A 16,378-nucleotide genomic window follows, 5' to 3' on the forward strand; every position below is an offset into this window, starting at 1 on the left:
ATTCAGTTGCGTGAGATCTCTCTTAGTGGGCCAGCAAGCACCATGTAGAAAACATCAACAAAGAATAGAACTTAAAGGAAATTGTACAAAATATGCACTGCACAAATTTATATATCTGGTAATAGGGCTTACTGTGTTTATTTGTTTTTTTAGTGCAGTAAGTTTAGGGTAAGCCGACCAAAATAAAATGTGACTGCATATAGATGTTAGGTGAAATCAGCCATGAAATCCATAGTTTAGTGTTATTTCATACATGCAACTGAGCTGACTTATTTGTTACGCTTCATTTAAAGGCAAACTCAGTTATTTTTCAAACTGTTCTCTTCACATGAAATGCACCTAATGGGATATTAGTGATAATGTTAAATGAAGTGATATCTCTTTCCAAAAGCACTTGAGGAGTTGTATATGTCTGAACAAGTAAGTCACTATTAAAGCAGCTATGAGCAATAAGCCTGTGTGACATTGTCGTATGAAGCAAGAAAACAGGTAGATTTTCTTGTTTACTTAAGTCTCATTTTGAAATACATTATTTGCCTTTTGCAGTGTCCCAATGTCCTCTTCAAGAACCAGGTTCTATTTCTATAATAGCAAATGAATCATAGATACAGCACAGAAGGAGGCTATTTGGCCTATCAAACCTGTGCCTGTTAAAGCTATCAAGTTAGTTCACTCCCCTGCTCTTTCCCCATAGCCTAGCAATTTTTTCCTTTTCAGGTAGTTAGCTAATTCTCTTTTGAATGCTACAGTTGAATCTGATTGCACCACCCTTTCAGGCAGTATACTTGCTGTATATTTTTTTCCCTCATGTTACCACTGGTTCTTTTGACAATTATCTTAAATCTGTACTTTCTGTTTACCAGGTCACTGGAAAGTGTTTCCTCTCATTTATTCTATCAAAACTCTTAATGATTTTGAACACCTCAATCAAATCTCAAGGGAGAACAACCCCAGTTTCGATAATCTCAGCACATAACTGAAGTCTTTTATCCCTGGTGCCATTCGAGTAAATCTCCTCTGCATTCTCTCTAAGCCTTGGCAACCTTCCTGAAGTGTGATGCTCAGGATTGAACACAGTACCCCAGCTGGGGCCCAACCAGTGTTTCATAAAGGTTTAGCTTCACTTCCTTGCTTTTATACTTTATGCTTCTATAGGTAAAGCCAAGGATCCACTATGTCTTTTTAACAGCCTTCCCAACTTGTCCTGCCACCTTCAAAGATTTGTACTTAAACCCCCAGATATTTCTGTTCCTGCACCTCCATTAAAATAGTGCCATTTAGTTCATATTGCCTCTCCTTATTCTTCCTAGCAAATTGAATCACTTCACTGATGAGTACTTTGCATCAGTATTCACCAAGGAGAAGGACGTGGTGGATGATGAGCCTAGGGAAGGGAGTGTGGATAGTCTCAGTGATCTCATTATCAAAAAGGAGGAGGTGTTGGGTGTCTTGCAAAGCATTAAGGTAGATAAGTCCCCAGGGCCTGACGGGATCTACCCCAGAATACTGAGGGAGGCAAGAGAAGAAATTGCTGGGGCCTTGACAGAAATCTTTGCATCCTCATTGGCTACAGGTGAGGCCCCAGAGGACTAGAGAATAGCCAATGTTGTTCCTTTGTTTAAGAAGGGTAGCAAGGATAATCCAGGAAATTATAGGCCGGTGAGCCTTATGTCAGTGGTAGGGAAATTATTAGAGAGGATTCTTCGGGACAGGATTTACTCCCATTTGGAATCAAACGAACTTCTTAGCGAGAGGCAGCATGGTTTTGTGAAGGGGAGGTCGTGTCTCACTAATTTGATTGAGTTTTTTGAGGAAGTGACAAAGATGATTGATGAAGGGAGGGCATTGGATGTTATCTATATGGACTTTAGTAAAGCCTTTGACAAGTTCCCTCATGGCAGACTGATACAAAAGGTGAAGTCACATGGGATCAGAGAGGAGCTGGCAAGATGGATACAGAACTGGCTCAGTCATAGAAGACAGAGGGTAGCAGTGGAAGGGCGCTTTTCTGAATGGAGGGATGTGACTAGTGGTGTTCCGCAGGGATCAGTGCTGGGACCTTTGCTGTTTGTAGTATATATAAATGATTTGGAGGAAAATGTAGCTGGTCTGATTAGTAAGTTTGCGGACGACACAAAGGTTGGTGGAGTTGCGGACAGTGATGAGGATTGTCAGAGAATACAGCAGGATATCGATCAGTTGGAGACTTGGATGGAGAAATGGCAGATGGAGTTTAATCCGGACAAATGTGAGGTAATGCATTTTGGAAGGTCTAATGCAGGTGGGAAGTATACAGTAAATGGCAGAACCCTTGGGACTATTGACAGGCAGAGAGATCTGGGCGTACAGGTCCACAGGTCACTGAAAGTGGCAACGCAGGTGGATAAGGAAGTCAAGAAGGCATACGGCATGCTTGCCTTCATCAGTGGGGCATAGAGTACAAAAATTGGCAAGTCATGCTGCAGCTGTACAGAACTTTAGTTAGGCCACACTTAGAATATTGCATGCAATTCTGGTCGCCACACTACCAGAAGGACGTGGAGGCTTTGGAGAGGGTACAGAAGAAGTTTACCAGGTTGTTGCCTGGTCTGGAGGGCATTAGCTATGAGGAGAGGTTGGATAAACTCGGATTGTTTTCACTGGAACGACGGAGGTGGAGGGGCAACGTGATAGAGGTTTACAAAGTTATAAGCGACATGGACAGAGTGGATAGTCAGAAGCTTTTTCCCAGGGTGGAAGAGTCAGTTACTAGGAGACATAGGTTTAAGGTGAGAGGGGCAAAGTTTAGAGGGGATGTGCGAGGCAAGTTCTTTACACAGAGGGTGGTGAGTGCCTGGAACGTTTTGCCGGGGGAGGTGATGGAAGCAGGTACCATAGAGACATTTAAGAGGCATCATGACAAATACATGAATCGGATGGGAATAGAGGGACATGGATCCCGGAAGTGCAGAAGGTTTTAGTTTAGGCAGGCATCAAGATCGGCGCAGGCTTGGAGGGCCGAATGACCTGTTCCTGTGCTGTACTGTTCTTTGTTCTTTGTTCACAATTATTTGCATTGAATTTCATCTGCCGTGAGTCTGTACTTGCACCAGTTTTTCGATATCCTTCTAAACTCTGTTGCTATCCTTTTCCTCCTCTGAGTTTTGTGACATCTGCAAACTTAGAAATTATGCCCTGTATACCCATGTCCAGGACATTTCTTCTCTTTCTTTCTTTAGCCTCCTTGTCTTGAGAGACAATGGGTAAGCACCCAGAGGTGGTCAGTGGTTTGTGGAGCAGCGCCTGGAGCGGCGATGAAGGCCAATTCTAGAGTGACAGACTCCTCCACAGGCGGTGCAGATAAAATTGGTTGTCGGAGCTGTTACACAGTTGGCTCTCTCCTTGCACTTCTTTCTTTTTTCCTGCCAACTGCTAAGTCTCTTCAACTTGCCACACTTTAGTCCAGCCTTTATGGCTGTCTGCCAGCTCTGGCGATCACTGGCAACTGACTCCCATGACTTGTGGTCAATGTCACAGGACTTCATGCCACGTTTGCAGACATCTTTAGAGCAGAGGCATGGACGGCCGGTGGGTCTGATACCAGTGACGAGCTCGCTGTACAATGCATCCTTGTGGATCCTGCCATCTTCCATGCGGCTCACATGGCCAAGACATCTCAAGCACCACTGGCACAGTAGGGTGTATATGCTGGGGATGTTGGCCGCCTCGAGGACTTCTGTGTTGGAGATACGGTTCTGCCACCTGATGCCAAGGATTCTCCGGAGGCAGCGAAGATGGAATGAGTTGAGATGTCGCTCTTGGCTGACATACGGCCTCGCTGCCATAGAGCAAGGTACCGAGGACACAGGCTTGAAACGGACTTTTGTGTTCCGTGTCAGTGCGCCATTTTCCCACATCCTCTTGGCCAGTCTTGGACATTATATATATATCAAAAAGAGTAGTGGGCCTACCACCAACCTCTGGGGCACACCACTGCACACTTCCTGTCAGAAACAATTAATTAGAATTAGAACATTACAGCGCAGTACAGGCCCTTCGGCCCTCGATGTTGCGCCGACCTGTGAAACCATCTGACCTACACTATTCCATTTTCATCCATATGTCTATCCAATGACCACTTAAATGCCCTTAAAGTTGGCGAGTCTACTACTGTTGCAGGCAGGGCGTTCCACGCCCCTACTACTCTCTGAGTAAAGAAACTACCTCTGACATCTGTCCTATATCTATCACCCCTCAACTTAAAGCTATGTCCCCTCGTGTTTGCCATCACCATCCGAGGAAAAAGACTCTCACTATCCACCCTATCTAACCCTCTGATTATCTTATATGTCTCTATTAAGTCACCTCTCCTCCTCCTTCTCTCCAACGAAAACAACCTCAAATCCCTCAGCCTTTCCTCGTAAGACCTTCCCTCCATACCAGGCAACATCCTAGTAAATCTCCTCTGCACCCTTTCCATAGCTTCCACATCCTTCCTATAATGCGGTGACCAGAACTGCACGTAATACTCCAGGTGCGGTCTCACCAGAGTTTTGTACAGCTGCAGCATGACCTCGTGGCTCCGAAACTCGATCCCCCTACTAATAAAAGCTAACACACCATATGCCTTCTTAACAGCCCTATTAACCTGGATAGTAACCTTCAGGGATTTATGGACCTGGACACCAAGATCTCTCTGTTCATCTACACTACCAAGCATCTTCCCATTAGCCCAGTACTCTGCATTCCTGTTACTCCTTCCAAAGTGAATCACCTCGCACTTTTCCGCATTAAACTCCATTTGCCATCTCTCAGCCCAGCTCTGCAGCCTATCTATGTCCCTCTGTACCCTACAACATCCTTCGGCACTATCCACAACTCCACCGACCTTAGTATCATCCGCAAATTTACTAACCCACCCTTCTACACCCTCTTCCAGATCATTTATAAAAATGACAAACAGCAGTGGCCCCAAAACAGATCCTCGCGGTACACCACTAGTAACTAAACTCCAGGATGAACATTTGCCATCAACCACCACCCCCTGTCTTCTTTCAGCTAGCCAATTTCTGATCCAAAGCTCTAAATCACCTTCAACCCCATGCTTCCGTATTTTCTGCAATAGCCTACCATGGGGAACCTTATCAAACGCCTTACTGAAATCCATATACACCACATCCACTGCTTTACCCTCATCCACCTGTTTGGTCACCTTCTCGAAAAACTCAATAAGGTTTGTGAGGCACGACCTACCCTTCACAAAACCGTGCTGACTATCGCTGATGAACTTATTCTTTTCAAGATGATTATAAATCCTGTCTCTTATAACCTTTTCCAACATTTTACCCACAACCGAAGTAAGGCTCACAGGTCTATAATGTTGTAAGAAACAACAGTTCACCACACTCTCTGCTTTCTATCCCTTAGCAAATTTCATATCCAGGCTGCCACTGCCCCTTTAATCTCATGGGCTTCAAATTGCTAACAAGTGGATATAGATTGTCACACTGTGAATAAATGCTGTACATTTGCAAGGCCAAATCTTCAAGTGAATGTGTATTGATTGCACAAAGTGATTCTTTGTCATGCAGCATGAGCACCAAGTCTGTTGACTTTGTTCATAATGCAACAACACTTGTCCTTCTCCAAGTGAGGAATTAGTTGAGTACTGGCTGTTATGATGTTTACTTTTAACACCATTTATGATATCTTTCTAATCAAATCAGCCTGCTCATTCTGAATCATGTTTAGGTTTTATGAAATGTAAATCCTCTCCAAGATATCATTTCATTTGTATTAACATAGCATAATCTTTTTACTTTTATAATCCCTTAACAAGTAGATGCCATTAAATACATTTGAGTTTCTTGTGCATTTGATAATAATCATTGGGTAGAATTCCCATGGGAGTTCTCGCAATCTCCCATCATAATTGTGACACAAGATCAGCAGAAACCAAAGAGAAATAGTACAAATGTTCATACTATTTCACTGGGGTTTACCATCACTTTTCCACTTAAGTAATGGTGGGAAGTTAAGGAGAACAATATGTTGTGACACTGAAGGTCTTGGCGAAGGGCATCCCAAGGAGGAGGAATGTCCTGCACCTGCAGGGTCCTCTCCCTCTCTCCTACAGCAGCTGGTGCTGCTCTGCCTGGCCTCATGTCTTCCTCTCATTCTTGTCCAGAGTGAGGGAATCCCCTAGCAAGATGCCCAGGACTAAGCACTCCCTTTCTTCTGGTGACTCCTGTAGCTCAGCATTTACTCTTTTCAGGTGAAGTACTCAGAGAACTTTCAGAATAAATGGGCCCGATTTTAACTTGGTGCAAGTGGATGGGTTTTGAATGGGTTAAAATCAGGCCTCGTTGCTGGAGTGTTGGTCAAGTCTTGAAAGAGTGTCCCAGCCAGTCTCCCAATGTGTTTCAGAGGTTCTCTTCACAGTTGCAGCAGCAATGACTATGAAATGGTGAGTATCCCTTTAAGTAGTACTTGAAATTGGCATCAACACCGTGTTTACTCCCAAACACCTATTCGTTGTTACAAGCGTGCGTTAGTTGAAGTGCTAGCCACCAAAATGCCATGCAGCCTCTTTAATGCTAGCAGGCATTATAAATGACAAGTCAGCTGTTTAATGAACCTCCATGTGGTTGCTCCTAGCACTGCCTTCAAATTCTTTACCAAGGTGGCATCTTGGGCTAAACTGGCATTTCAGCTTCGGACCCCATCTTGGTCACCTCTTTACCTCTTTAGTGCCTGAAGTATTTGGAAAAAATTACCCCCTATAGTTTTTACATTACAACTTTAACAACTTCTTGAACAAGTAGTCAAAACCTTGGTTTAATATTTCTTTTTATTTTGTATTGTGCCATGAGGAATATCATAGTCAAAGGTGACTAATGCTTGCAGAATTTGTGAATTATTGTGTTTTCAATTGAAATATAATTCTAAATGTAGAGTTGATATACATTTCTAATATGGGCGTTGAAGAATCACAATGTATCGGAGAAGTCTTTTCAATGGACCAGTGCAAATATACGAGCATTGCCAATATGCTCACAGCAGAATTCCAGCTCTCAGGTTTTTCCATGTTAAACCAGGAAGAGGACCGCTGAACAGGTATGCTTGTTAGCAGGTCTTAGCTCCCAACAGCATCATGAACAAGCTGGTTCCTTGGTACTTGAAGGGTTAAAGTAACTTTCTTCAGGTAATTGGAATAATGGATACATCCCCACCAATCTTGATAATTCATTCAAAATGGATATTACCCTTGTCATGGAATATCAGATTAACATAGAAAAAACACTCATACTTTGCTAGGCTTTCATTTAGATGTTTAGGACTCAACCCTTGGAAAAAAAATTCATTTCAGTTGGCAGAATTTGTGTATAGTTGGCATATTCAAATAAGCTTTAAAGCAGGCCTAATTTTGGTGTATAACATGCTGTACAGTACCATGGGAAAATGATCCCTCTTTATTTGTTCCATCCCTGAAGTTTTAAAGAGCATCCAATTTGCAACAAGCAGCATATAATTACAATAGTTTTTCTAGTAGGTTGTGTTTGGAAGGCATGCAAAAACATATTGTTATATGGCTTTTCTGTCATCGAGGCAGCCATTAGCAACACGTGTTACAAGAGCAGTTTTGGTGCCATGTATCAGAGTATTGGAGTGAGATGCTGGTGTGTTTATAAAATTATGATGTGTAGCAATTATTTGCCTGGAAATATTAATCTTTCTTTTGGATTTTTCCTCCCAGCCTACTTCCAATCAGTTCAATTAAACTTCCTTTATTCACCCTGAACATAATATTTTAAATATTTCTCTGGATTTGTTCTCTGCTACAATTTTGTTTTTCTCAATATTTCAAGTGTGTAGTCCTGAAAGCCGCACTAAATCTGAAGTAATCCTTCTTAGTGGACTTTCTGGCTAAATATGTTCAATGTATATTTGTAAGTTAATCAATTTCCCATGACCTATTCATATTTATTGCTATTTTTTCCCAGTGATCTACTGCCTGTGTATTGTTAACTTTTAATATTGCAAGATACACATCCACCCAAATCTAGACACAATCTAATAGACTGTAGTTCAAGTGAGAAAGGAGATAAAATTATATAAAATCAAATCTAAATGTTGCTGAGAATTGCTCTGTTGGCATGTTATGCGTTGAGATCATGGTTTGGTGGAAATATTTATGGCATAAATAAGTGCATTTAATACAATGTAATTTCACTAAGACAAAACAGCTTTCGACATCACACACTGAACCGGGGCCCATCTGCATACTATTACTTGCAGTTGTATTAATCTGTTTACAGTCAGCATTTATTGAAACCTATTTTTTATCAGAACTAAACTCTGTCCTTTTGTTTATGCAAGTACTATAAACAGAATAGCTTATCTGTTTCCAGGGGGGAAGAATTGACAAAAAGCATGGGACAGGAAAAGGCCAATGAGTCTCCTACATGCCTATTTTTGCAGCGATGATTTAATTTCTATCTACTTTATTCATCCTCCAATTCTTCTACTTAAATATAATTCATGGAAAGGCATGTGCTTCTAACAAGTCAGAGTCAAAAATCAAACCAAGTTAGACATTTTCCTCTACTGCCCAGTAGTATTTTAATGTGCATTCGTTTCTGTTGCATTTCTCTTTTGGCAGGATTATTCTTTGTGTCAAATTTCTCAATCACACTCAACTTCCTCCACAGTGCATATGTCATTTATATAAAGTCCATGTTTGGGCTTTAACAGATTTTGCCTATATACTGTCCACAAGATGAAACATTTCCTCTGCTACATTTTTTTGAATCCTCTGTGTTTAATGCCATGCACTGTTATATGAACAAGGAGATATAGATGCTTTCAACATGAATATAACCAGCTCAGATCCTGGCCAAAACAAACTTAAGTGAAACATCTGATCTTTATTATTTATACACATTGTTGTGCAAAAAAATGATGTTCTTTAAAGTCTGTAATAAGATCAAAAGCCCACATCTGTTTAGGTTTACCCAACATTGTTCCTTATAACTTAAGTTTTTTCTCTTTTGTCTGGAAAAACCATAGCAGCTGTTTCTTATCCAAACCTTCAGTTTCCTGCAGTCTGCTGTTAGCAAAGAGGTGGTTTTCAGTCCTGCTTAACCTAATGTTCTTTGCTTTAAACAACTGGTGTCCTGTTATCCATCATATGACATCCTCTAACGTGCTTTTTGTCTTTTATATTAGTTCCACCAGGTCCACCAGGGGGTGTGATAGTGGAGGAGATTACAGATACCACAGCTCAACTCTCTTGGAGCCCTGGCATTGACAATCACAGCCCAATTTCCATGTACACTGTGCAGGCACGAACTCCCTTTTCAGTGGGTTGGCAGGCTCTTAAAACAGGTAATTCCTGCAGTAATATTCAGAAATGGCATGATGAAAACAAGTCTAATTTTATCTTGTGTTATGTGTATATTTTACCAATGAAGTTGGACCTTTTTATTTCAGATATCCTATTTGATAAAATTTGGAATTATTTATGATAAGATGCATGATTTTGGAATTTTACATTTGTTAACTACCTTATTTTCTGGATCAGAAACCACATTTCAGGCATTTATATTAACTTCATCTGCAAAAACAATCAACTTGCTTGAACATTTATCGTGAACATCGAAAGGCAGATCACCTTGCATGCACTTCACTTCTCAAAAAGGTCAAATGATCTGCATGTTCATTTTAAAGTGACATTCCTAATGCAAATGGTAATAAATACAAGTCTAAATGGGTCGGTAACATTGGGCTGGATCTTGTTTGTCCCCCAGGCGTCAGCTTCCATGGGGTGTGGTGGGGGCTGGTGCCTGAAGATGGCTTTGGATGAGGCCCGCCACGGTTCTCGACGCGTGAGGGTCTGAGCTGATCCTCCCGGCGGTGGTGAGGCTCCATGGCGGCCCCTCCCCCCCCCCCCCCACCCTGCCGCTGGGCGACAGGACCACAAGTAAAATATTCAAATCAATAAAATGAATGAATTAACATACACTTCCCTGCGATCTTGAGGGCCCGCTGTGATCATCATGGTGGTTGGCACTCCTACGCCTTCAAATTTCCATCCGCTGGTGGGGAGCGGGGGAAGGAGGAAAGATTTTCAGTGGGGGCGCAGGGTCAAATGTGTGCAATGGGGATGGTGGGAAGGGTTGAACTTTAAACTTTGTGCAGATTGGGGATAAAGGTCAGATGCTAAAGGTAAGTGTTTTGTGGGGGAGAAGGGCAAATAGTTAATGTAATTGTTATTGAGGGCTGGGAAAGAGGCATTAGAAATGTATTTAAATTTGGTGGGGGGGGGGTCTATCTTTAAAAATTTATATTAGCAGGACTGGCTGCCCTTTAAAAATGGCGCCAATGCCTGCACACAGGCAGTTGTTGCCATTGCCGGGGAGGGACAGCCCGCCCCCTCCTACCCTGGCTATTTAAATGAGCCGCCGCGCTTTAGAGCACAGCGGCTCTTTGGTGTCCCGCCCGGTGAGGTGGGCTGCCATTTTTTGAGCTCACCGGAGATCTTAAAATCCAGCCCATTGTATTAGCTTTGGCATTTGAAGACAGATTAGATTTATTTCTAAACCGTTTTCTGCATATCCTTTGCAGTTTTCAGAATTGGTTACATTCTCCCTCATATAATATCTTTGAAAATGAGTTTCTGTCACTTTGGTTTTAATTCTTGAGCAATAATGTAAAAGATAAAAGCAGAACCGCTGAATATTTTGTTACTTGCACTGATGCACGGGTGCTAGGAATGTTTAGGTTCAACATAGGTTTGATCTAGTCTTGTTCTGAAATGAATAAGCTATTGGTGTCTTCAAGCATTGCTTTGGAACAGTAGCATGCAGCATCACAGAATACTGAGAAATAGAATAATTACTTCACTCCAAGTTTCAATGTCTCTTGCACTGATGTCAGGAGCTGCTAATCAGGCTACAGGGTGAGAAAATCAGTCAAAAGTACAGGTGACAATAGTGGAGACGTTAAGCAGATGATCGGGCTGTTTTCACAGCCATAGTTGTAGCCCAGGAATGCAGATGGGGAGCAATAATGTGGGAGTAATATACCCTTAGACATGTATAATTTAAAACAAGTTCAATTACTGGTCTGTGTTAAGTAACCTGACCTCAGCTAGAGTGGCGATAGGAGCACTACAATTAGCTTTACGGCTCATGGATTGGCGAGAACAACATCAGCCATGTTCCTGCTCTTGATTGCTACATGATGTCCTGCCACCCCCAACCCCCTCAACTCCTCTCCATCAGAAGTTCAATTCTTGGCCAAGGACAGAATTTGACTTGACCATGATACTCCTTGCAGATCACTAGCTGATTAATACTCCTATCTCGATTCACACCTGAGGAATGACCATTTGAGTGAGGTACTGGACGATGACTGTATTTTTGTGCATTTGCACTTCAACGGGGCATTAATGTTTTTGGTATGAAGGGGAAGGGAGACAACACTGAAAATTATAAAGGAAAGGTCTGTCCATGATATAAAAATAAAATATATTTATCATAAATATAAGATAGTCACTAATAAGTCCAACAAGGAATTCAGGAGCAACGTCTTTACCCAGAGTTAGAATGTGGAATTTACATTGAGTAGTTGAGGCAAATAGTATAGGTGCATTTAAGGGCAGGCCAGATAAGTACATGAAGGAGGAAGGAATGTGTGATAGGGTGTTATGAAGTAGGATGGGTGGATGCTCATGTGGAGCATAAACACTAGCATAGACCTGTTGGGACAAATGTGTCTGAGCTGTAAATTCTATATAATTCTATGTAATATGAAAGTGCCTTGGAATCCAGATTTTTCTTCATATCCTGCATTTTCACACTGAGATAGCATCTCAGTCTATATAAGCATCCTTCCGTAACTCCGCATGTACTTTCTCCATTGTCTTTGATGCTGATTGTAGTTACTTTAGAAGCTCATCCAAGGAAAGAATCCAAATGTTTTAATCAAATCCATAATTCATTATGAGTGGGACCAATTTAATTCTTTTTGAAAGGCATTATTATGGTGTGAAAACAGTGGCATTCTAACATAAGATTTGTTGGCTATTTACTGCACTGTAATAATACTTTAGGTGAGACAACTGTGTTGTTCTTAGGGCTAATGGGTTCAAGGGATACGGGGAGAAAGCGGGAACAGGTTACTGAGTTTGGATGATCAGCCATGATCATATTGAATGGCGGAGCAGGCTCGAAGGGCCGAATGGCCTACTCCTGCTCCTATTTTTCTATGTCTCTATGGAGCACTTTTCATGTAGGGTATGGACAGTGGAACAGCCTGTAGTGCTGGCGCTCCTTCCTTTTGGTGGGGTGGCAGCTGCAGACAGCTCCAAACATCCATTACAGCTTTACATAAATATTTTATCACAGATCATTATTACAACTGAAATGCATAAATAGGGCTCATTTTGTATCAAGCTAGCACTGACAAACAATTTGTCCTTGCATAGGGGTTGTACAGTATTGCCTTGGTCCATTTGTAGTGTTTGTATTTGTGCTGACTTGTTGCATTTCTTTCCTCAAAAATCTTGATATCAGTTATTGCAATCCACTGAGTCAGCTGGTGATTAGCATTGGATAGGGGCTCAGAGCGAGTGAATGCTGATGCTTCACATACCCGTGGTGATAAGAAAATGTGATAGCTTCTTGGTATGTGCTCCAGGCTCCGGAATTAACTTGTAGAAACTATCTGATGATCCCGTGGATGTGTCTCATCATCTGTACTTCAAGATTTTTTCCAGTCTGACAACTGCTGCATTTTGGGGAGACTTTCACTCAATGGTAATGGATAAGTTTCCATTATCTCACCATTGACTCTCCATTAATTTTTCTGAAGATGTTATTTATTTTTTTGTGATAATGCCATGCTTTACAGCCCACTGTTTAAATAGGAAGAGAAAACATACTCGCCCTCAGCAAATAGGGTTGCATAGCATCATTATAGATGGCATTGGGAAAATAAGCAGGAGGCCATGAATACAGGATTCATTTAAATAAAGAGTATCTAGCATTGATGTTCCAAGAGTACTGATGTTCCTAAATCATTGTTGATCTTATGACTCTGTCAGTTAGTTATAATCTTGGAAAGAGGGCAATTTTTCTGTAGCATTATTCTTAAATATTACTTAAGAAAGGAATTATCTGTTCCAATTTTGATAATGGGACTGCACTTTCTCTATAAGTGGACTACATTTCATATGTTAAAGTTAATATCTCTTGCTTGTACTTGCAGTTCCTGAGGTCATTGATGGTGATGCTGTAACAGCAACAGTGGTTGATTTAAGTCCCTGGGTAGAATATGAATTCCGAGTTGTTGCTAGTAACAGCATTGGCATTGGGGAGCCAAGCTTGCCATCTGAAAAGTCAAGGACAGAAGAAGCCCGTAAGTGACTGATAATTATTACCGAGAATGTTCTCAATTTCTGCAACTGTGATGATTTTACAAACTGCCATTGTTGACCAGGATGCCTTTACAAGGCCCAGACGGTGAAAACAGTGGGGTAATGAAAGGTTAGCCCATAAGGTTATTACTGCAACCTGTATCGTACAATTCTGGTCACCATATTATTGAAAAGATAGAGAGGCACTGGAGTGAGTGCAAAAAAGATTTACAAGGATGATACCAGAAATGTAGGGGTATACCAATCAGGACCTTGAACAAGCTGGGTCTCTTTTCTCTTGAAAAGAGGGGTGACCTAATAGAGTTCTTTAATACTATGGAAGGTTTTGATGGAGTAGATATAGAGTGAATGTGTCCACTCAATCAAAACTGATACTCCAGTGCAGCACTGAGGAAGTGCTGCACTGTCAGAGGTGCATCTTTTGGAAGAGATGTTAACCGAGGCCCGTCAACCTGCTCGGGTGGATGTAAAAGATATCATGACACTATTTCACAGAAGAGCAGGGGGTCCTGGCTAATATTTAGCCCTCAATCAACATCATGAACAGATTATCTGGTTATTATCACAATGCTGTTTGTGGGAATCTGCTGTGCACAAGTTAGCTGCCACGTTTCCTGCATTACAACAGTGACTACACTCCAAAAGTACTTCATTGGCTATAAAGCGTTTTGAGATGTCCAGTGGTTGTGAAAGGCCCTATATAACTGCAAGTCTTTTTCTTATACTTGTGGGGGGGGAAAAAAAGCAGAGGCCATCAATGTAAGATAGTCACCAGAAATCAACTAGGGAATTCAGAAGAAGCTGCTTAAGCCAGAGAATAGTGAGAATGTGGAAATCGCTACCACAGAGAATAGTTAAAGCGAATAGTATAGATGCATGTAAATAGAAGCTAGATAACTATTTGAGGGAGAAGGGAATAGAGGGGTATGCTAATGGAGTTAGATGAGAAAAGTCAGGAGGAGCCTAAAGACTGGCCTGGGTTGATTGGACCAAATGGCCTGTGCATGTGCTGCATATCCTGTGTAATGTAATCCTGTGTAATCCTAGGGAATTATTTTGTGGTATGCTTTCAAACTTAATCCAAAAACTGTGAAATCCTGTAAAATAATATTGGAGAACATGCAGAATTTTGGAAAGGGATACAAGATATAATGAGCTCTCTGGTTCTGTCCGAGAAACAGGCCATTTTAAATGTCCATAGGAACATCTCTCAATTCACTAGTTTGATGGAATAGAAATTTTTAAAAATGCATAAATAGTATTTTGGAACTTATTTTATATGTATTTACTTATTTTGATGTAAACCATTTTTACAATTATGTATTTTTGGCATATACATTATCGTAGGTAATTAATAACTACGTACGGTATTTAAACCACTTACTGAAAGATCTTTACTCCTCTTGTGTTAATTAAAGGTCACAACAATTGTGCAACAATAGGAAAAGATTTTAACTTAATTAAATGTTGAATCCTAAAGCCTCACCAGAGATACATGATTCAAACCTTTTAACATAATAGTTGGGACCATCTATCATGCTGCTATATAAACTGTAAGTGCTGTGAATGGAAAGCTGTCAAGAAGTTTCCTGATAGCAGGCACTGCAGGGTGGTCTAGATTTGCAGTTACAATCATCTACAAAAACACGTTTCAGCACTTTTGTATGGAATTCCTGCTTGCATCATCTTTTAAAAGCACTGAAACACAGACTTGAAGAGCAAGGGGAAAAAACTTGGAATGAAATGTGTTCATAGAAATTCAAAGTGAAGGTTTGTTTTTGACTGGTTGTGAACGCTCTTCTGAAGTTAAAAGAAAGAAATTGTGTATACATTACACCTTTCATGACCTCAGGATGTCCCAAAGTACTTTGCAGCCGTTGAAGTACTTTTGAAGAGTAGGAATGAAATTTAGCCCTACCCACCTGGCAGAAATCAGGTGGCTGGGCAGTGACAAATAAGCAGGTTACTTGCCCACTCAGATCATAATCATTGTTGATGTTAACCTGCAGGGCAGAGCCTCGTAAATGTATGCATATTTGGGAAGTATTATTTCAGGAGGACCTCAATTTAATATTAACTGTGGCCTGTGAGGGGAAGCGATCGCCATTTTCCCACTGGGCAGAAGCAGATCTATAGCTTAACTGAAGACAGAAGAGGTCCTTCTGGTAAGTCTAAAACGTAACTTTGTGGGGTCAGGAGGAACAGAAATACTCCTCCGAGCTTCCCCCCCACACCTCTGCGTGCCCCCCCACCCTTGGAAATTACGACCTACCCTCCCTAGAATTGCATTTTTTGTTCATTCATGGGATGTGGGCTTCGCTGGCAAGGATAGCATTTATTGCCCATCCATAATTGCCCTTGAGAAGGTGGTAATGAGCCACCTTCTTGAACCACTGCAGTCCATCTGGTGTAGGTACACCCACAGTGACAGTGAAGGAACGGCGATATAGTTCCAAGTCAGGATGATGTGTGGCTTGGAGGGGAACTTGCAGGTGGTGGTGTTCCATGCAACTGCTGCCCTTGTCCTTCTAGTTGGTAGAGGTCGCGGGTTTGGAAGGTGCTGCCCAAGGAGCCTTGATGTGTTGCTGCAGTGCATCTTGTAGATGGTACACACTGCTGCCACTGTGTGCGGTGGTGGAGGGAGTGAATGTTGTGGATGGGATGCCAATCAAGAGGACTGCTTTGTCCTGGATGGTATCGAGCTTCCTGAGTGTTGTTGGAGCTGCACCCATCCAAATAGGTTGACAGTATTCCATCACACTCCTGACTTATGCCTTGTAAATGGTGGACAGGCTTTGGGGAGTCAGGAGGTGAATTACACTCTTTCGTAACCCCTCCCTGCCACTCACCTGCAATCCAGCCAAAATTCACCTAATCTTCTCCTGCTACCAGCCACTGTGCGCTCTATTCACATCTGTTCCCAGTAGGAAATTGCCAGATCTTCACTCCGAGTTAAAC

General features: G+C 41.7%; 1 protein-coding gene and 1 long non-coding RNA gene across 6 annotated transcripts in view; one reads left to right on the forward strand and one right to left on the reverse strand.

Moving 5' to 3' along the window:
• Positions 1-16,378, forward strand: part of LOC137380015 (contactin-4-like) — a 1,659,092-nt gene that overhangs the window by 1,448,289 nt on the left and 194,425 nt on the right. For all 5 annotated transcript variants that reach the window (XM_068051491.1, XM_068051492.1, XM_068051493.1 and 2 more), the window contains 2 exons: positions 9,208-9,366; positions 13,252-13,401. In XM_068051491.1, the coding sequence (XP_067907592.1) occupies positions 9,208-9,366; positions 13,252-13,401 (309 nt within the window). The remainder of the gene's footprint in view (positions 1-9,207; positions 9,367-13,251; positions 13,402-16,378) is intronic.
• LOC137380018 (uncharacterized) overlaps positions 1-16,378 on the reverse strand; it is a 69,486-nt gene that overhangs the window by 43,206 nt on the left and 9,902 nt on the right. The window contains exon 2 of the long non-coding RNA XR_010976951.1: positions 13,246-13,374. This is a non-coding gene — a long non-coding RNA (uncharacterized lncRNA). The remainder of the gene's footprint in view (positions 1-13,245; positions 13,375-16,378) is intronic.

This window comes from Heterodontus francisci, chromosome 19 (assembly GCF_036365525.1).
Source record: "Heterodontus francisci isolate sHetFra1 chromosome 19, sHetFra1.hap1, whole genome shotgun sequence".
NCBI lineage: Eukaryota > Metazoa > Chordata > Chondrichthyes > Heterodontiformes > Heterodontidae > Heterodontus > Heterodontus francisci.